The sequence below is a fragment of the Pterocles gutturalis genome, unplaced genomic scaffold, assembly GCF_000699245.1.
Source record: "Pterocles gutturalis isolate BGI_N339 unplaced genomic scaffold, ASM69924v1 scaffold25934, whole genome shotgun sequence".
NCBI lineage: Eukaryota > Metazoa > Chordata > Aves > Pterocliformes > Pteroclidae > Pterocles > Pterocles gutturalis.
The window spans coordinates 87,869-110,022 of NW_010131504.1; the positions used below are offsets into that span (position 1 = coordinate 87,869).

At 35.8% G+C, this 22,154-nt stretch overlaps 1 protein-coding gene across 4 annotated transcripts in view; it reads left to right on the forward strand.

Moving 5' to 3' along the window:
- Positions 1 to 22,154, forward strand: part of ESRRG (estrogen-related receptor gamma) — a 124,450-nt gene that overhangs the window by 52,239 nt on the left and 50,057 nt on the right. For all 4 annotated transcript variants that reach the window (XM_010080648.1, XM_010080647.1, XM_010080646.1 and 1 more), the window contains one exon: positions 21,340 to 21,450. In XM_010080648.1, coding sequence (XP_010078950.1) covers positions 21,340 to 21,450 — 111 coding nt within the window. The remainder of the gene's footprint in view (positions 1 to 21,339; positions 21,451 to 22,154) is intronic.

Genomic DNA, 22,154 nt, shown 5'->3' on the forward strand with positions numbered 1-22,154 from the left:
CAGTTCTTAATAATATAATTTGTTATTAAGAAGAGTAGGTTTATGGAAGTATTATGTAGATGCTATGAGTGTATGAAGGGGACCTGCTAAATCTCAGTAACGTAGTCCTGTGCCCCTGAAGTTAATAGGCTTTTAAAACAGCTGTAACTCACAGAAGCAAGATCAGGCCAATGCTATGCCATGAACTTGTTTCCATATCTATCCTGCGTACACCCCTTTGGGTTTAATGATATTGTTTGCAGTATGCGGTGTATTTTGGTATGCAGAAGCTATTTCTCATAGGATGTATTTACAGAACTTCTTAAAATCGCTCAAATTTTAAATTAGGTTTTAAATATTCACATAGAGAAAACATTTGTTGCTGTTTCTACAGTACTAAATTTTGCTCCTTGATTTGGTTGTAACAATGGCTGCTTTTCTCCCAACTCTGTGAAATGTTTGCAGAATTGTGGTTCCTCACACAGTCAAAGCCACTTCAGACTCTTACAGTCATAAGTGAGTAAGGTTCCTGAGAACATCTCAAGCATTAATGCAAAGTTGTTTCCTAGCCGGCTTGTTTCCAGGACTTTGCTGCATTTGATACTTGTGAATATCAAATGACTTGTGGTGGGGAAAGGCACCAGCGAGCATGAAGATGGGATTGAGGCAAAAAGATGGCAAGGATTGCCTAGCTGGATGTGTAGAGAAGGACCGACTTGTCAAGTTAAGCGTGTATGGCATGGTCACTAAACAATGCTTTGCTACTTGGTGGAGGCAGTTACTAACAGGTAGCTGGGCTGCTGGCTGTGATTTCAGAAGTTGATTATATTGAACCTAATGAAACCATCTCCTAAAACACCTTTCCTATTTTTGGTGTAGGAAGCTCATCTCTGTCCAGCTTCCTTTTCATGTTTCCTTTGGTGTTCAGTCCTGGCTGGCTTTGTATTTTCTTGTAGTGCTCTGTAGTATCTTTGGACACAACCATTTCCAATCCTTTCTTTCTTCAAGAAGTTTCTTAGGGGGAAGGCTGCATTGCACTTTTCTTATTTAAAAATATGTTAACAGAAGTTTCCTGTAATTTTGCAATGGAGATTCTGCCCTCCAATCATCATTTGTAGTTTCTGGGTAACCTTCAGCGTTTGTCTTATGACATATATCTTTCCTTTAAACCCGTGTTCCTGGTAAGTTTTTACTGCAGGCGTCTGTATTAGTTGGCCCTTCATCTTGAGCTGAAGATGATGTTCTACTACTTTGGTACATTCCTGATGTGGACAGATTATTAGTATGAGACCAGTGAATAATTTTTATTTGAGTGGATTTTGAACCAGATGTTATATGGTAGGAATACCTGTGCCCTGAGCCACTGCTCGCTTGGATCTCCACCTGGAAAACTGCAGCTCATATGGAAGCAAAGTATTTTAGGAGGTGGATAATTAATTTGCTTTTTTCCTAAGGGCACATTTTATGTAAGCTTTTAAAAACATAACAAATTTTTGTAGCTACTAGATAGGAAGTATCTATCTGGTGAAACAAATTTCATGTGTAAAATCTACTTTGTAAAAGTTTTTCTTTCACGTCTCGTTATTGCGCAGCAAACAGTGGTAGGAATTGGACGGTCACACATGCACAGTGCTTAGGGTGTCACTGAATGAAACATGTCAATTCAGGTTTGGCCCAAGTAATTCTGTACACAGATGCAAACATATGCCGCTGATTGCAAAAAAATTTCAGTTTATTTGCTGTTTGGATAAGGAAGCTGAAGCTGCAATTCACATGTTTTTGAACTCAGTGCACTGGGATGGGATAACCATCTGTCCTGTAAGTGAGATGCTCAACTACGTCCAGCTATTGCTAGTAATGTGGGTTACTGGCTAGCAGTGGTACTAAGCAGTTGCCAAAGGTTTAAGAGTACACAAATAAAGATGACTTAAAATGACCATTTTTAAGGGACTTATGAAGCTTTTAAAGAAAAAGCAGGATTTGTGAGTGCAATAGTCCTGCTTCAAGTTTCTTATTTAAGCTAAACTTACCAGTTTAATTTTAATCCCTTTCAAATGCCTTGGTCGTGCTTTGAAGATAGAAAACCGCGCCCTCAAGCTCTGAAGCTGAGCAGTGGCCCTTTTTGTTTCCACAAGCTGAAAATAAAGTGTTCGCATGAGCTCATTTACAGAGAGTAGAGCTGGCAGCCTTATCAGGAGAGGAGAAAGGAGCTCTGAAGATGAAAAGCTATCGCTGTGACAGAAGTCTTTATTAAGTTGGGCAGCAATGGAATGTGGTGTACGTGGGATAAAGTGACGGCTACCTAGAGCATTTAGGGAAAACGAGAAGAGTAATAATGTTTTTATGTTGTTCTTAGTCGGCTTCTTTGGTGATCCCTCTGGCCCAGGGATGTTTGGAGTTAAAACGGGGAATATGTAAACTGCATACTGTCCCAGCTCTGCTTGGTGTTTGAGCCTCCGCTGATCACAAAAAAGAGTGAGTCAAAAAAAGTCAAGATGAGTCATTATGTCTTTTCATAATTTTTCAGCATTCGCTGTTGGGCCAACCCTCTACTATAGAGCTTGCTAGGAGAAAGACTTTGATTGAAAATCCCTTTATCCAGTTTCACACATATGTCAAATCCCACTTGCAACAAATACTTCCGTTGTTGAAATTCAGGTTTCTCAGGATAATTTATTTATACAATAAAGATGCTAAATGTGTAATTACATTAAGGTAATTCTTTGATATTATATAATCTATATAAAATGTTATTAGTATGAGAATAATACACTTGATTTTTTCAGCTTGCTCCAGTGAGTTATTTCTTTTGCATTCAAGGAGAGGTGGCACTTTTCTATCAGTTTCCACCAAAAAAAAAATCCTCTGCATTGTTGTTGTTGCAAGTTTTGTTTGCAGTGGTTAAAAAGACTTTGTATAACAAATAACTGATCACTCGAGCTCGTTGAAGTTAGTGGCATTTTTGCCTTTCACTTTTCTTTCTGTGGATTGGGACTGTAACGTGTAACCGGCAGATACGCCCTCTGATGCCTTCTTACTTTATAGGGAGCAAGACTATGAATTTCCCCAAGCTCGTCTCAAGTCTTTACCAAGGATGTGCGGAACATCCTGGTTAGTGTAGTGGGCAGTACATACCTGGGAAACAGCTTGTTATTTGATGCAGAGAGCTCTTTTTGTTCCCGCTGAATTCAGTGGCAAAACTTCTGCTGACTTTAATGGGAATAAGACTGGAACTTACTGTCATCATATAGAAGATCAGCTTTATATTGATAATAAATAGTATAATTCCACTCATCTTACCCCTGTTACGGACAACTTGTATGGCTTTTTGTTGTTGTTTTTACTTCAGAATTTTTCCTGTTCGTTTGTTAGATTTCCATCTTCATTCAGGATTCTGTCTTCTTGCTAGCCCAGGATTAATGCCACAGCAACATTGTGTAGGTAACAACGTCTTCACAACGCAAACCCTTTAGAATTAGTGGTACTTTAGCTAAAAGAAAAAATGGATAGCTAATTCTTTCTGTGGTTCTTATAAATTTCACAGCTGCTATGAAATTCAAATAGAGACCTGCATTGCTTTTATAGGCATCTCTGCCCCTCAGTAAAAACAAAAGGGCTTTACTTCAAGTTTTGAATTGCCTTCTTTAGTGCCTTTAAACAATAGACCCATTTCTTCATTTAATTAAAACAGTAAAAGTTGTGCCTCAACCATACAGACTGACAGAGGACTGTAATTGATTTGGCTAATTTCTTTTCTTTTATCACAATTAACAATAAAACAGTGCATTTTGCTGGAGAAGTAAGTGAGAAAAAACAAAGAAAAAGAAAGATAAATGGCAGTAATACTGCTTACATTAATTAGGAGGGTATGTTGAATATTATTCATGCTGGAAAAAGTCTGCAATTGGGATTTTAGTGTCATGGGGGTTTTGGTCAGAGTTTTCTCTGGGTAAAGACTGCAGGCATTTGATCATCAAGAAAAATGTGTAAAATCACCTGATTTTAATAACAGATCTTTGTGCAGTGGAACATGCCACTGATATTTAGGCATGTCCTCAGGTAAGCTGCTCCTTAATAAAGTGCACTGGAGACCCTGCTCTTGAAAGACAGACTTACTCATTTTTTCATGGACTGTGTTAAAATCCCATATCTGTGTGGGAAAAAAAGCAGCAATTTTCATTGATCCTTCATCCAAATTAAAGTTATAAAGTTTTGTTAACAGTTGTACATAAAAACTGAAAAAGGGGGAGGACATGTCCGCAAACCAACTGACTTTTGTAAAGGTGCAAAAACTTCATTTTAAATAGTTTTGTTGCTTTGCAATGCTTACTTTTTTGAAAAACAGTATTTAGTCTGGTTCCTCACATTAAAATATAAATTTAAACTAGCACTAAATAATCCACCCAGTTTTTTGTAGTATCTGTTGATGAATGAGAAGGACATAAAAGGAATTCTTTGTTTCTCCCTACCAATTCTCAGCAGAGGGATTACTAGCCTAGCCATTAATATTTGCCATTGGCAGGATGGATTGTGTTGCAGTTGCATGTAATAAGATATGTTTTCTGTTCTAATTTCTACACTGACTTCATTTTACAATTCTTAAAATCAAATAATATCCATTAACCAGTTTTGGCATTATACTTTTGGAATCACTATTCATTTTATGACGTATGACATGTAAGAGCTATCTAGAAAATGTGATTATGGCTCAGTTCAGTAGCAGCAGTCTGACATGAACAGGTAAATGTCTGTTCACTTCATCATGAGTTGCATTGGTCCACATAACTGAAGCTAAACCCTTTTCTATCTCTGCTAGCACAGGCAAAATTTCTTTACCAATGCTACAGACCTTATGTACATAATAGTTAACCTATTTGTTTTTTAATGTTGTGAAGTGTGTTCATGATAGAAACTTTCATTTTTAAAAGTTTTGTTTTGAAAATTTTTATTTCCCTTTCAAGTTCAGCACACAGAGCCTTTCTTTCTCATGAATATGCTGCCAAAGGAGAATTTTCTCCAGATAAATTATGCCCTCTCTTTCTTAAACAAGATCTAAGAGCTTCCCCAGCTGTTAAGTATAGTATCTAGCACTTGAAATCCCAGTCTGTTTAGTTTACTGTGACAATTGCCAACTACATGAGTTTTGACAAGGATTGTATACCTTAGCGGTACGGTGTATTCCATGGCTTAAGGAATGTAAAGTACAGAGTGTACTTCTTTTTGTTGAGTACAAAGATTAAAGTGCACTTCTCGGAGTAGAAGCAATAAAATGGAATGGGACAAATAAAAAACAACCATATGAAAAGCTTCTTTACTCAATCTAACATATTTATGTAACTAGGAGGAGAATTTCCCCATCTTTTAATTGGATCATTTTAAAAAGGAAGAAGTCTAGGTAGAGGATTTTTAATGGTATATTAATGCTGTTTTGTGGAAATGGCTTTGACAGACCACAGTGTTCTGGTTGTAGGAAAAAATCAAAATCAGAGAACTCTGTCTTTGAATTTATTTGAAATTTAAGAAGTTTTTGATGTGGAACTTGGGTAATCTTTGGTCTGCAGAAGTTGTGTTAAAATGCACTCAATGTGAAAAGGACTGAGCAAAGATAGGATTCTCAATTTAAATTTTGCAGCATGTTCTCATTTTTGGTTTTTTGCTGTACTCTTAATTTAAAGGTCCAAATATCACTAAAACTATGCTGGGTTGATGTATTTAGGATATCTGGCCAAGTTTCCTATTGATCTAGTTCTTAACTGCAGGTTAACCTAGTTTCAAGAAATGTGTAAGTACCATTACTGCATCCCCAACACAAACGTGGCACAAAGTAGAGAAGTTTACTATACTTCCCACTCTTGGTGGATAGTTTAACAAGAAGCAGTCTAAAAGGAAAGGCACAAGCTGGAGAGAATAATAAAGAGGTATCAATCCACTGTACCACACCATCTCTGACACAATGGCATGACAAGTGGAAAATAACGTAACTCTGTAAAATGGGGAAAAAGCAGTAAAAAATGAATTGTGTTACAGTTTCTAAAACCTGCCTCAATTCAAGAAACAAATGCTCCTGAGTATTGCCAAGGTGGACGATGTTCACATAAATCTCTCATGTCAGCAAATGGGAAACATGTAAAACCTTAAGAAACAGTGTCAGAAAATATCGGATTTGCTAAGACCATTGAGATCGCTGATTAAAAAAGGTCCCATATTCAGTCCCAAAGGCCTTCCTCAGTCCTGTCTGTTTTGATTTTCTCCAATAAACAATACAGCTGACTATTCCCAGAAAACATACTGATGTTTCCTCTAACTGACATACAATTTTGCTGGATATAAGCATATTTATAGGCATGTTCTTCAACAATCAGTTTCTTTCTTTTCTGCAGGTTAACTAAGTTAAGCCTTAGAGGAAAAATATTTGAATCAGTTTCCTTTGAAAATACAGGCAAGATCTTATTCCTGTTGTGTCATTATAGTAATGCAATAAGCAGTGGTCTCTTGTTCAGAACTCCCTGCATGCTTTTATACCATTCTTCTGAATATATCTAGTCCAGATCAAATTAGTAGAAAAGAATTTGAACATCTGAAAATGGATCCAAGTTTGACCTCAGGATCAAAATACCTTCTGAAACAAACCAAGCACACTGCAGAGGGACATTCTGATCCAAAGAGAAAGTTATAAGGTCAAAGAGAGGGAGAAGTGAAAGGGGAAGAAACAGGTTTGTTTTGCTTAAAGGATAGTCCTTGGTATAATTTTGGATCTTATGGAAGTTATCTGGAGATGCAGGGATGGGCAAAATCTAAACACTGAAAGCTGAACCACACAGAGACTTCATTTGCCAACAGCTCTCAAGAGCTTTACTGCTTCGTGTTGTTTCCTGTGTTTGTATGGAAGGATTACCTGTGTAAGGCAGGATAGAAGAATGATTGAGGAATTTTGACTCTTAGCTTTTATTAATCATTAAGCAATGCAGTGCAATTTGTTCGAGTTGCACTGTGATGTAGTGTAGAAGTACACACAGCCTTTGGTGATCGTTCTCTCGAGAGTTCCTGTTGGAGAAAGAGAAGTGTACTCACTGCAGCACGTTATGGATCATGTCATCACCTTTTCCTTTAAGCCTATGTCTGTTTTCCTGGTCACAGAAGTGACAGCAGTTACATTTTTTTCATTGGGAAGGCACAGGACCCAGGGAACTCGTCTATATTCAAGATCAATTTGACTGCCCTTTGTATCCAGTTAAGAAGTTAAAACTTTTATATAAATGTGCATCTGTTTCTTTTGTGCTTTCTTTGGTCAGATCAAGAAGAATGGATTATTAAGAAAACCAAATTCTATGTATCTTTCCTTCAGACATAGATTATAGTTTCTTAATCTCACTTTAAATGATGATTATGCTAAGAGCATTTCTGGTACGCTTGACAATAGTGACAAGTAAATATTTTTCATGTGTTTTATTTCCACTTTGTGTGATTATTTTAAACTGTGATTGTCCTCTCTTGACCTAAGAATTTTAAGGCCTTTAACATCATAGCAAAGGTATATAAATATTTCAAATAAAATCTTACATGAACTAGCCTGTATACTTTGACTGTATAGACAGGAAAAGTATACAAACAAAACAAAGTGAACTTATAAATTGCAAAACAATGCTAGGAAAACTTCTGTTAAAACAATTGCTTCTGAAGGCAAAAGAACAGTATTCTTAATAATTCAAAACTATTAATGTCTAAAAAAAAAAAAAAAAGAAAAAGAATCTCTAAAAGAATCCTCTGAACAAATATGACAAGAGTATTGAAGTATAACAAATACGACATATACAGTAATAGGTGAAAGGCACTACGTGTTTCCTGGAAGGGAACATTGGAAAAGATGTTTTGTAATAAGTCCAAGGCTCTTCCTGCTTGAAATTTTGGGTTTCTGATGAAGATGAAATGCAATGTAATTATTACTGAATTTTATGGTGAATATTGAGAGTATGATGATGAGAAGAGACTTGGATGTTGCAGTGGATGTCACAAACACAGTTTTGGATTGACTTGTATGTATGCTTCATGGTTAACTTGTTTAAGAACTGTCCTTGTGAGAGGATTGTACACATTTGTTTATTTTGTGGGTGCTAGTTACAAATATCCTGAAATATTTCTCTAGGTTTCTGTTTGTGGGTTTCTTTCATCAGGTTATTTTGTACATAACCTCTCATCTTTTTACCCAGTAAGTTCAGCTCTTATTTTCACCTTAATGTCTTCCAAATTGGTTGTCACAGTCCAAGGGAATGACATCCAAGTAGAAATGTTATAGTTTTATGTTCAAAAGAAAAAAGAAAGAAAGAATGAATGCAGTGTATGTGTTTTAATGGAGGGAAAAGAACTTTGGGCAAGAAATAGGAGAGAAAGAAGAAAACTTTTAAAGGAACACCATATTGGGAAAAATACCAAGTCTATGAAGATAAATTGTTTGCTTTTCCTGCCCTTAGAAGTAACTCTGGAGAAATGTACAGACTTCAGTAGAATTATGGTAGATTTGTAACACATCGAGTGAGAAGACTTCAGTCTTCTGTTCGGTAAATATTCTTTTTATGACCCCTAGAAAAATAAAATATGTGTGTTTAGCATTGCACACTGAATATTCCCATTGAGATCTGCATTCAGAAGGGTAAGCGTGTGCCAATTTAAATAGGCTGTGCTTGTCAAGAGTTATTGACTTAAAACTAAATATATATTTTTTTTTAATTCTGCATCTGTTAAAGGTCTATATGAAAATAATTTGTGGGGATGAGGAAATTTTATGCTTTATTTCCTCTTTTAAATAATGTTTATGCAATTATGTCGCCCAATTACTTGCATTAACATACCCTTGTACACTTCATATGGTTTTTCTTCATAGCAATTGCCATTACAATTTAAACAAAAATATTCTCCTCAGACAAATGTCTTTTTATCTAAAGACATTTTTAACAAGGAGGAGTTGTTTCTTGTGGAAAAGAATAATTTTTGTGACAACGATTGTTGACCTTTTTTCTCTTTCTTTTTGTTTTGTTTGGTTCATTTAGTCTTGGTAAAATTACATACATATTCATATATTTTAATAAGAACAAAGCATTTCTCTTGGATATTTTCCATAAATTTGTTCTCATAAGCAATTTGATAGACATCTACTATAACTGTAATAGGGGAAGTTTGCAGTAAATCAGTCTGCCTGGTTTAGAAAACTAGAGCTTACGAACCCATTTCCCGAAGATCCAACATTACCTGTGAGATTACAAGAAATTTGTCACTATTTTCTGTTTTAGAGCAGAGGCATTTTATAATCAGAGTATGTTGTCTAATTGTTTAAAAATATATTGTGTTTTCTTAAAGTGAAATCAATTTACCTGGTAGGTACTTTTAATTGTGTGTAACATTATGGACAGTCAAAAAGGCTGGAAAACACCAAGCACATTCTAATTGTTTTTCAGCAGGGATTTTCTGTATTAACTCTGATCCACTCCTAGTGGGTCAGAGATCCTACAAAAGAATAGTCGATATGCAGGCTAAAGATTATGCTTTTGTACGGAAATCCTCTAGCAGTAGTATCGATAAAGTGGTATCACTAATAAACTTTCCGTTAATTCTCAAGTATTATATTGAGATGAGGTGCAGAGGCTGCAGACAGTATAACCCGTCACTCCAGTGTGCTAGCCATGATGTCAGGGTATGAGGCTAGCAGGATATATGAGCTAATGTATTCATCAGTTACACTCTGGGCACAAATGAAATGTTAAATATGTTCAGGAGAATACTTAAAGTTCAAAATGAAATTACTTAGATTTTTTTTTTTTCATTGATGTCCACAGAACTTTGCCTGTAACTGTTAACTCCTTGTGTTTAACTTATTTTCCATTGCTTTACAAAGACAAAACACAGAATACGGACACGTGTTTTAGGAACTGTAAAAATTTAATCAGATTTTCTTTTCAAGCTTCACCTGGTAAAGCCAGATATTGTCTTAGGATTTTTATAAATATGTATATACAGAAATATTTCGGTCCCTTTTGTGTTAAGGGGAAAAAAGTGAACATTAGAAAATAGTATGCATTTTTAAATCTTACGGTGTTTCACCAAATCTCATACTTTTCTATACTACATAGGTCTGCCCATATAATTCAGTTGAAGGACTGGAGCCTTCTCTTATAGAATTAAATAATTTTAAAAATGTATTCACTATTTTGCTCCTGAGTTAATCTTAGCATCAGAACTTGATTAATTTGTTTGTTTTTTTTTCTGCTCACTTTCACTTTCCAGTTCATGTATGCACAATTCTTTGGTACAGGTATTCATGGAATAACAAGGGAAAAGTTATATAAAGACAAAGGAAAAGTGCATTTTTTTAAAACTTTCATTTCAATAATGTTATGTAAATATACAGATATCTATTTAAACATGTAAAGGCTTTAACCAAGGTGATGGCATCTCTTCAACCAGATCTTCCATTCATATCTGCGGTATTCTCAGTACTCTGGAAAAAGTTGGGGTAAATGTTCGTACACTCTTATATTTTGTATAAAATGCAAATACTTAGTTCTTGAGAAGAATTCTGTGGATGGGATTGTGAGCCTCAGGAAAGACCATTTATAAAATCCCTTCCTGGCAAGGCTGTTTTGAGTGGATCACTCGCAAGTTCAAAATCAGGTGATTTTTAATCAAACACACTCAGGAGATCTAATGTTATAGCATTTTGATTTTATGCACCAGTTTAGTCTGAGATTTTTGAACACTTCTCATATATATGAGAATGTACATGCAGACACAAATACATTTGCACAATGAGGAGCTGTGATGAGCACCATTCTCTTAGAAACGCCCTCATTTCCCTCTGCTTTCAGAAACTTTGAAGACAGATTTTTAATTCTGAACTAAAAGTTAGTTTGCTGTATTTAGCCTTTGAGTAAACGTGAAATTAATGTTAAGGACACATCAGTTGCATTCCTGAATATCAAGAGGTGGTGGGGACAGAAGGAGAAGCTTCAGATTAATTGTAGCACATTGTGGATGAAAATACTCTGTACTAATGCTCTTGCTGTTAATGTCATGACCAGAAATTCTAGAACACTATTTGTAAAGGGTTTGTGTAATTAATTTATTTTTCTGTTGATTATTGAATGCAGTTTTGTGAGTAAATTATCAAGGTTTTTTACAGACTCTACCTTTATACTCATTAGAGAACATACCTCCCTTCTTTGTTTCCACATTTCAACACAATGCTTTAAACTCCAAGATAACACCAATAGGAAGGTTTACCTGATTTTCTTTATCGTACTATGCTATGTCTTGACTTGATGCGCATCTAGCCACTTGATTTTTAAGTTTTAGTTTTGTTGTTGAAGCAGTTAATTCAATCATTTTAATCACCTTAACTTAATCACTTGAACTCACTGTAAGTAGTGAAAAAAAAAACCCAACACCTTAAATTTATTATTCTATATTAACTCTGAAATTTTCAGGCAGGAGCAACACTGCACAGGAAGATGCTGTGATGTGGTCTGTCAGTACCTTCCCATCTCAACATATTAATCTAGATTGCTGTTTTTTTCCTACCTAAGTAGCAGATAAAGATTCCCTTTTTTAAAGTAAGCAACTGTCAGAGAAGTCAGAAAGGGAGTAGAAACCAGGAATTTTAAATTCCTCTCAGTCATAAAATGTGGCCGTCTGTACTATGAACTCATATAAGCCACTGTTGAACTTTACTCTTGTGGCAGGTAGAATTTTAAGAAACAGAAAGTTACAGTATGTGGACAGGAAGAGCAAAGTACAGAAGCACCGTGTTATTTACCAAAGACACCTAAAACTGTTAATATAGGGTCTTCTTTTACCTTGGAGTTAGAATTATCCTCTAATTATACTGCAGGAGTACTTTGAGACCCCAAAAGAAATCCTGCTGTGTAACTCCTATATAATCCTGAAAAAAATGCACAAGCAAAATAACAATGCAAAAGACAAAATGCTCATATTTTGGCTGAAAAAGTAAAGCCCAAATCTAACAGTATCTATCACATTTCCCAAGACCACATTTTCATGTGAAGTTTATGCTTAGGCTTAAAAGTACCCCTTTTTTTTTTTAGCATCAGGCTGGCATGCACTCATTGAATTACTTTACGTGTTCTAGTTTCCAATACAGTCTTCTGTATAGGCAAAATTGATAAATTAGACTATAAATCATGATAAAATAGAATGCTCCTAAAAATGTGTTAGGCCCAACCAGAGGCTGAGACATGGTGTAAGCTTCTTGGGCTGTTTTCCCATTCTGCCACCTTGTCTAGGTTTTGCAGTGCCATAAAACAGCGTGCAGAAGAAAGAGGGAATAAGTTCAGAATTCTGCTGTACCTTTTGAAGAAGCTTGAAGGATGAATTGGGAAATTGATGAGGTTGCACAAATCATTATCTTACTCTTTCAAAGAATTAAAAAAGCAGGGAAGAATTGCATAGTGCTTCACCAACAAAAAGTATAGTTCATAATTACTCAATGCATAATATAAGAAAGATGGCAGAGATCGTTAGTGTTGTTATGGGTGTGCCAAGAGAAAAGACAATGTCAAAATGATGTTTCCGTGTGTAGCCTTGGAGAAGTCCAAAATTCTATGAGAACACATATTTTTGCACTAAGGCCAATGTAGACTTAACTGACAATATAAAGCCACCTTAACTGAAAAGATAAGTCTCTCTTACTTTGCTGGATGAGTGCAATTTGGAAACTAAATTTTGCTCATCTTACTCTTGTGCTGTTCAGTTCAGCACAGACTGGCAACTCCTTAAGGAAAATGAGAAAGATTTTGTCCCAAAGAAGAGAATAATAAAACAGAAAAGAAAAGAAAGACAAACTTAGGAAATATGTTTGTTAGGATAAAGAACTTTTAATATTTCAATGAGTTGTACATCTGTTTCAAAGCTCTAGAATGATGAGAGCAATCCTTTAGTTTTTTCTGATTCTGTTCTGGCAAAATGAAATCACTTCCTCTAGATAGAAATCCTAATTCTAAGCAAGCTATTTCTTGGTCCCAGTAGAACTGATATGATTTAATATAACTGTGTTAACTCAACACTGTTAAGAACTTTCCTGTGACTTCTAGATCTCTGATTAATTCCAGAATCCCCCATCATCCAAGTCACTAACTGACATATTGTGAAACTGCACATTATTGTATCTGAAAAGGGTACTGAGATCTTGATTCATGCTACCAGTACTTCACAGTCTGATTATTGTAGAGCATTTCATTTCAATCTTCCCATCTCTCTTGAGAGTCACCAGCAAATGGTCCAGAACTTCAGTTAGACCTCTTTTCTATTAGAGTTGTCACTAGCATAGCTCTTGAATTCTTTATAAGCTTTGATGATGTGATCTAGAATAAAGGCCTGCTTTTGACCTTCAGGCATCGATATGGCCCTGCTCAAACTTAGTTTTTGACTTTTCTGTCTCCTGGTGTTCCATGCCTTCTACTTGAATCGTTAGCCAAGCTGCCTTTCCCAGTCTGCGCTTGTCAGCTTAAAGTGATGGTTACAAGTGTATTGATGGACTAATGACTTTACAGCCCAGCAAGCCCCACTTCATTAAACTGGTTGTAATTTGAACTCAGAAACAAGATAGCATCTTGTGTAACTATATTTAAATAAATTAAGGAAAGCACTGTGATATTTAGTTAGTGATAGATTGCCTTTATTTATTCTTATACCTTGTCCCAGGATGTTGTATGCATAGTTAAAAAAAAAGACATAAACTATTATATACTGTGGTTATGATATATAAGTACATTGGCATGAAATTTAATGGTGCAATTAGCAACAGTATTTTCTGTGTTATTCATAAAAGCTTTTGCAATATTTTACACTGCTTCCTAGTTATTAGTATATTAGTAATCCAGGTGATGTGGAGAGAAGTATTATGTGACGGTAACTGTTTCATTTTGGAAACCTCAGGGCTTTATATATTCACAGTCTTTTCCTTCACAGTTTACAAATATGCACATTTTGCTGCAACATAGTCTCTTTCTCACTTTGGAAGAGTAAAGGAAAAGTAGTGGAAGTTTTGTAGCCTGTATTTAGTGGCCTAATTTCAGTCTCTTTAATATCAGCGTGAGTAGCATAATTCTGATGAAGTTCTGGTAGTATAACATTCAGAAAAGATCAAATTTAGACACTAGGAGCTGAGTGCATAGAGTGTGTCTCTTCTGGAAAAGAAACAGGTTTTTTAATAAGTTCTTATGTGAAGTGTAAAAGGTATTCTTTTGTAATATTGAAGAGCTAATAATGGGTATTGCATGTTTAATGCAACAGAGGAGCTGTCCTGTTTTTCTTTTTTTTTTCTTCTTTCCTTCTGCACATTCACTTCTTCTTGAACAGAAATAAAAGGTTCAAAGCTTGTCAGCATCAGTTTATAGATAGCTGTTTAAAAATAATGAGATATTGGGTATTGTAAAGCTCAGGGCTGTCTTGCCAGACTCATTTATTTCCATTCACCTTTTGTCAGAATTGCAGACAGAAGACGTTCAATTAAAACTTGTCACCTGTTGCGTGTGACCTAATTTGTATTTGTGAGTGTCACAGATTAGGATACTTAGCTTCCTATGGAACCATTAAAAATGTAAAGCAACTCTTAAAACATTTTATTCCACATTTTCTTCGTGTGAGCATCTTTGTTCATGGACCATTCTTCAATGGAAATTACTTCTGCTAATAAATAGTAGAATTTATTTACACAAAATCTTATTTGCATGGGAAAAATAAGTGGACTTTATGCATGTTCATTTATGTTTTAATGCATAAATGACAATGCACAAAAATTCAGTATGTAGATGATTAGTTCATGCAAAGTTAATGTTCCTTTCAAGAGAGGTTGAGTGAGAGCTGTGTAAGTAACACATTTATCACTTCTTTTGTCAAACTGAAAAATCAAACCCCTGGGCTTTAACCAAAGAGAATTTTTTTTTTTTCAGTTCCTTTGCCAAAATACAGCCTTCGTATCCCCTCCTCCCAGGAAAAAAAATGGATTTTCCAAAGTGTTACTTACATTTGGCTGCCCAGAAACATTTCTAAGTATTAAACATGAGCAAAATCTGAAACACAACATTGCTTTGAAACACTTATTTTACAAAAGCAGTATTTTTCTCTTTCAATTTTTCAACCTGGAAAAATTCACTAAATATTTTAATTGGTTTGATACTTCTTTTATTTTTAATAATAAACTGTTTGTTGCAAATCTTTGTCAGAGGAACAGATAAATTAAGCAACTTAGTCACAGAGCTAGTTGGATATTAAAGTAATAAACACTGTTTTGTCTTTCAGTCCATTATACGGGCAGGTTTCTGAACTAAGTTGTTTTACAGGCACCTCTTGAGGGCAGCCAACTTCATCCTCTACTGATGAATACTTTTTGTTACTGACTGAATGTAGAGTAGGAGGATAATTTTTAGATATCCTATGCTACACTGAGTAGTGTATTTAATAGTGCAGATAGCTATCAGAAGACAAAACACTGAAACCTTTCCCTGCTAATTGTTAATTCAGCAGTAGATCAGAAAAGGTTTAATGTGAGTCACAGCTTATTTTCTTTGATGCCTTAGGACTCATGTTTTCAAAATTTTGCCTGCTTAATGGACACATATTTTACATCTCTAGCTGAATTTTTACGTGCACATGGTATTATCCAAATATTTTGTAAACTGATTTCAGAAGCTCTCTTGCATCCTTGTAATTCAGCACATAAAACAAATATGCAGATCCAGAAGAAAAGATTGCTCATATTATCCTTTTTCTTCAGGCTGTGTTACTTCCTGCATGTTTCTACTATGCTGAGACGTCTTTTGTGGTTTAAAGTGGAAGTATTTTTTCCACTGCAGATCTTTCAGAATGTAGGATTAATGCACTGGGCTCACACTTCTCTAGTCCCAAACTATACATATTACTGCATTGTCTAAGGAGTAACTAGATGACTATGCATTCTTATATCTAAGTATGTTCTGTCTGTGTTCATAGTGGAAAAATAAACTGATTTTCCTGTTCTGTGTGAGTAAAAGCAAAACCGAGAGTTTATAATATTGACCCAAACTTACCCAGCAATCTTACAAATAAGCGCAGTATGTTCAAATGAACTGGAACACTCTACCAAGACGTTGCTCCAAAGGAGAACCACATCAGAACCTGCCATTAAAATCCTTTTGGTGTTTCCAGTTTTGCAGTTAATCTGTTTTGTGTTTGTTTTGGGTTGTGGGTTGGTTGTTTGTTTTTTTGTTTGTTTTTTGCCTCTACCACTGATGTTCCTCTGAAGCTTGGCATGATGCAGTTATGTGGGTATCCATTCTTAGTGGTTTTACTGTAAAATTTAAGGCAATGCTGGGAATCTTACAGACATCTGTGGAAAAGAGTGTGTTACCCAGATACATATCTCAGAAAATGAGATAGGAACATGTCTAGTACTTACCAAATTCTGTATTAGAGATGGAGCTTGCCAGAACGCCATCAGTGTACAGCATATCTGCTTGCCATAAATCTCTCGTAGGGGGGACGGAAAGGGAACAGAATTTGAAATTTCCATAGGATGTCAAAGTTGCAGGTTTGATTCTGATCTCAAATCTATTCTTTATTGATGTACTGGAAGGTGGAGAGGGAGTTTTGATTTATTCAGATATTAGTTCATATATGAGTGAATTAGATTTATTTTTTTTCAAAATAAAAAGCTCTTCCCCAATGGTAGTTAGTAAGCAATTTCTTATGGGCAGTCCTGGTGTTGGGAGGTATTGATCTGAAGAATTGGGCTAATGCCTTCCAAGGTAGCCTGAGGATTTGCTGGGGGTACAGAGCTCCCTGGAAAGGACAAGAATGTTAGTTGGACAAGTGGACAAATGAACACCAGAGACTTTTAGCCAAGGAGGGAATGGAAAAGAAGAACAGAGGTGGATTATAAAGGAGTAAATAGTATACTTTGGATATGGATTGGATCTGTATGGAAAATGAGATGACATGGTTAAATAAGATTATCATACTGAGGACCTGAATTGTAAAAAGAATGATATATTGGGGTAAGGGCAGTCTTTTTTATTATATAGCACCAGTCACAGTGGGTACCTGTCTCACATGAGGGCTTCAAGGCAGTGTGAGAAAAGGTCTACAGAATAGGAGTAATAATTTGTGTCTGTTGGTAATGGAGGAACAGATGAGGAAGTACGGAGAAAATGGAGGCTTCAGGTTTGCCTGTGTTAAGTTTGCTTAGATTGAAGTACCTGGTGCGTAGCTCATTTTGTACATCAGCTCTAGTCTTCAGTTATTTCTGTGCAAGACTATGTGGACACTTTCACTTGAGAGTAAGTGCCCAATATAATTTCCTTGTGTGTTGGTAAACATTTGACAGAAATCACGCAAAGACTGTGTGAGGGACCAAGAGGTAAACCTTTTTTGTAGAAGCTTGTATAGTGACTATGAGACAATTTTTTTTCCCCTTAAGGACAGCTGAGAAATTCTCATGTTTTGTTAGTATTGTGTAATTGCATTGTTTTAAAAAAGTAGCTTTTACATTGATTTACAGAGCTGCCATGTCTCCATATATTACAGTTCTGGTCTAATCCTTATCTTCTGAGCTTTGTAAATCATATCAAAATGCGTGACTACCCATCACCCCAGAACAGATGAGTTAATGAGCTGTACCTGTCCTAAGATGGCAAGTGAATGTGTTGCACTTAACTGTTGAAAGTAAGCGGTATTCCTATTTGTGCCCTGTGGCTATCCCCATTTTTTTTCGTTAGGGCTTTCGTTTTTGTTTTTCTGTTGAAGAATTTTAAAATGAATCGGAGTGTTGGGGAATGCAGAGAATCAACTTACTTGTCTTCAGTGGATCTTAGTTCAGTGACATTAATGGCTGTTTTAACCCTAAACAACTGTAATGTTTATACGTACAGTGCAATTCATTTGGAGATGTGACATGAGTTTATATAGGTGGAATGGATACCTTTCTTTTCACTTTATGGGTGAGGGCTGATAGGGCAACTGAACTGAGTTGCTGAGGACTCTGGCAAGCCACATGAACAGCAGAGCTAAAGCAGAGGTCTCCTTAACTTGTCCCTGTACGCTAGTTAGGTGCCACAGTATCCTCCTTAATGGTCTGAATACAGACTGTATGTTGAATTGTAGCAATTACCTCTGTGATCAAGATGATAAGCTCCTCCGCCCACCCCAAATGAAGATATTTGTGGTCAGAAGTGTTTTTCTTTCTTCCCTTTGTTTTTCTAATGAAGAAGGCATCAGCTCTTACTGTCTTGAGAGCAGATAAATATATCTTCATGTAATGAATACTCTCATACAAGCTATAGGAATTAGAGGGGAAGGTGCGTGCATATGTACAGGAACCTCTGGATTTCAGTTTGTTACCCACCAAACTCCAAAGTTTTTATGGAATGTCAAATGGGTAATTTCTTAAGAAGTGCCTTGCATTGTGTTTACTTCTATAAAAACTCTTGGGAAGTAAAATACCACTTAGGGTGTATTAGATTATCAGAAATTTATTCTAAAATAGCTACTTTGTGATAGTACTAGGAGCAAGGAAAGCTTAGGAGCTAAAATGATGATAAACTCTGTATCAGTTTTAATGAAAGGCTTATAAACCTTTAATTTATAGTCTAGTGGTATTATGGTATCAAAAATGTTTTCACATTAGAATTGGAATTAGTTATGTTGTAGATTTAGGTAATTTTGAAATGTGAGATACTGTTACTCTCCAGTTTTTTAGAATTATAATGTTTTTATTTTAAAAAAAGAAAGTAGCTATGTTTACAGGTATAGTTATATAATAGTTGTATAATAGGTGAGTACATGGATCCTATGTATAATTTTGCTATTGTGACATTTGTCTGTATTTCCTTCCATTGAGTATGTGAATGGCTTGAATGTGTATCTCAGCAAATGCAAATGAGGTAAAAAAATAGTTCATCTTGGTAGATTTATATTATTTTAATTTAAGCTTCAGTTCCATTACTTTTTGATTAAACATACTTCTATCTGATGTTATCCATCTTTTATCACAATCAAATCTGCTCCCAAGCAGAAAGAAGGATGGCATCTGAATTATGCAGAAATCATTTTCTATCTGTTTTTCTTCAAATGCTGGGCAGTCTTTTTCATAATCCCACCAATATTGCATGTGGCTTGTTCTAATCCTCTGCCTATTTCTGAATATTCAACTGTCAAACCTTGGTCTTTTGCTATTTGTTTTTATGGCAGTGTTTTTTGCTTCAGGTGTAGCTCAAACTCCAGATTCAAGGGTGGAGAACACCGAGTTATCATCAGCTCTGAAAAGCTTTGAGCTATCATTTTTTAAGGTTCATGCATTTCTAAGTATACTTTTTAAAACAAACAAAAAACCCCCATGCTTTGTTGATGGAATCACTGTAAATTTTTATCAAACAGCTTAGACTACAGATCAGTCACAGGTCTGGTAGTGATACAGGTAAATGCCATAAATAAGATTTCGTTTGTAATTATACACTGACCTGTTTGGGTATGTGGTAGATTTGTTTTATTATTTATATAATGTGATTCACAAAAATATAATTGGTAGCATACAATGTACTTCTTGAGTTTGAGGGAGTGAAATAGAGAGTCTTCTGCAGTAAACCAAATGAAATTTCACCATTAAACAGAGGTGATCATCGCCCACTTTCCTGGTGAGCAAAACTGTTGAGCACTGTTGTGTACAATTCACTGCACTATAATTACAGATGTTGGTTGTTTCCTTAAGCCAAGTTATCTCCTGTGTTACTCACCTTTATAAATACCGGCAGTCTGTCTGGGTGAATGAGAACCCCATGCATACAAAGCCTTCCTGCTGGTAGTGGAGCACGGGATTGAATCTCTAAATTGTTGTCTTCCTTGGGTCAGCTAGTGAGTGTTGTAGTGTGTTAGTTTCATGCCAGCTTGGACAGTAGGAGATAGAATAGGAAAATGAACAAAAAAAAAAGCAGGAAATATAAAAGAAGAAGCAGCAAAACAAACCAACAAGAGTTGGCCTTGGATTTCTGGCTAGTTGGTAAAACGGCTTTTCTTCACCAAAACCCAGTCAATCCTCTTTGGTTTTTGAGGACAAAAGAGGACTGACAGATGTTTTCTGGTAACTAGACTGTGCTTCCAGTGCAGGTTCGTGGGCAGCACGTAAACTCCATGCTGTATTCTTCTTGTTGTGTGCAAACACTGTGACTTCTTTGGTGGTGGCTTCTCTGCTGTCCAGAAGCCAAATCTGGAGGTATTTCCTGCGAGGCAGAGATCAGGGAGATGGCAAGTAGTAGAGTAGGGCGCAATAAGGGCAATAGAAAAGATAAATAGAGGGAGGAGAGCTAAAACAGACAATGAAAAGTGAGAAAGTGAGCTGCACTTTATTACATCGCTCACAGGGTCATTGATATGTAATGTGTCCTTGCATTCTTGTCTAGTTAAATCCCTGTCATCAGGGACAAATTTTGCACTTGGTATTACTTGTCCTGTTGCCCTGCGTATGTGCCGAGTTTTTCAACATCAGTGTTATGTTACTACTTGATTATACTAACATTCATCCTGGTTGTCTGGAAATCTGTGTGTGTGACTGAGAAGGAAATAAAAATACTCCATTGTTTTATAGGACCTACCATCTTTTTTTCCCCTCCCTTTTTCATTTTGTCTCTGAGAGCAGCTGTAGCTAGTTTCAGGAGGGTAAACTCCTATATATCTGTACAAAACAGGTAGCAGAAGGCTTTATTGAAGCGATGGACAATATGGAGGTAGAACACATATGTTAATTCATCATGTATGACATCTAAACGAACAGCCGTACAATTTCTTTCAAACCTACATGAACTATTTCAGGTCTTTAAGCCACATATATGTTCTTCTTTTACTAAGGCAACTTACTTTGTATCCTCTGGTCGTGTTAATTAAAAGCATTGGTTTTTACTGTCTAAACTGTATACAGCACTCACTGTTTCTAAAGTTCTAATTCCCTGTACTTCTCTACTCATAATGTTGGCCTTGTGTATCCGTGGTGCTTATCACAGCTTTGAACTTTGCTTCTGGGAAAGACAGCTTAAGAACAGACTCTTCCAAATGGAAACTAAACCTGTTAGCTGTTTTTAATAATATGTAAAAATGAACAAATAGTTTTAAATGAACAGGAAATTATGTTGTATACTTAGTCTTGGGTGTGTGAAAATCTAAACAGCTTGCAGACACTTGTAATGTTGCTTTCCCTTGCTTTCCAAAATGAATCTTTTGAAATAAACATGCATTTTAAATAAATATTGGAAGGCAGAGATAGAAGATTGTTACCTGAAAGGTATCCTCATAATATATTTAATTACATGTTTGCTTATTTTCCCAATGTAGGTGTTCGCCTAGACAGAGTACGTGGAGGTCGCCAGAAGTACAAGCGCAGAATAGATGCAGAGAATAGCCCATACCTGAACCCTCAGCTAGTTCAACCAGCAAAAAAGCCATGTGAGTACACCAGACACACAACATTTCTCTTTGAATACAAGGTATTGACTCAGCCCTGTTTGCTAAGCTCCTTCTGACTGGAACAGAGGCTTGGTCAGAAGATATTGCCATGAACACTATATCAATTTATCTATTAACATATTTTGCTTTAAAAAGGCTTTTCTCAATTGGAGTTGAACAGAGAATATTTTCACAGGTAGAAGTGTATAAAAGCATGGTTTATGTAGTGCAAATTTTACATTTACAGGTTATCTTTGTTTTCAGCAGTACATGAAATGGTTCATACTGTGATCATTAGTTCATTGAAGCTTCTAGTTTCAGATTTCACAATAAAGTGATTTTTGTAGTTTTCACTAACTAAATGAGTTTGACTGCTCAACCTCCCAATGAAAATACATTAAGAGCCTCATTAATTTATACGTATAGATTAATACACTACCTAGCATTAGATTAAAACAGCAATATGCCACACTAATAACGAGCATAGATTGGTAGTTTGGGCTCTAGTACCCTCATGGATTTTTTTTGCTTTGTTTTGTTATGTTTTCATAATGTCCTTGATTGTATCTCGCCAGGCTGAAATTAAAAGAGAGAGAGAGATGATCATCTCATTGCTAAAATACAAGTTCCATCCTCTTTGCGATTAACTAAAAATAGTTAGGGGTTTTGCTTTGCAGCTTATATAAACTCAAGCAGTGACTGTA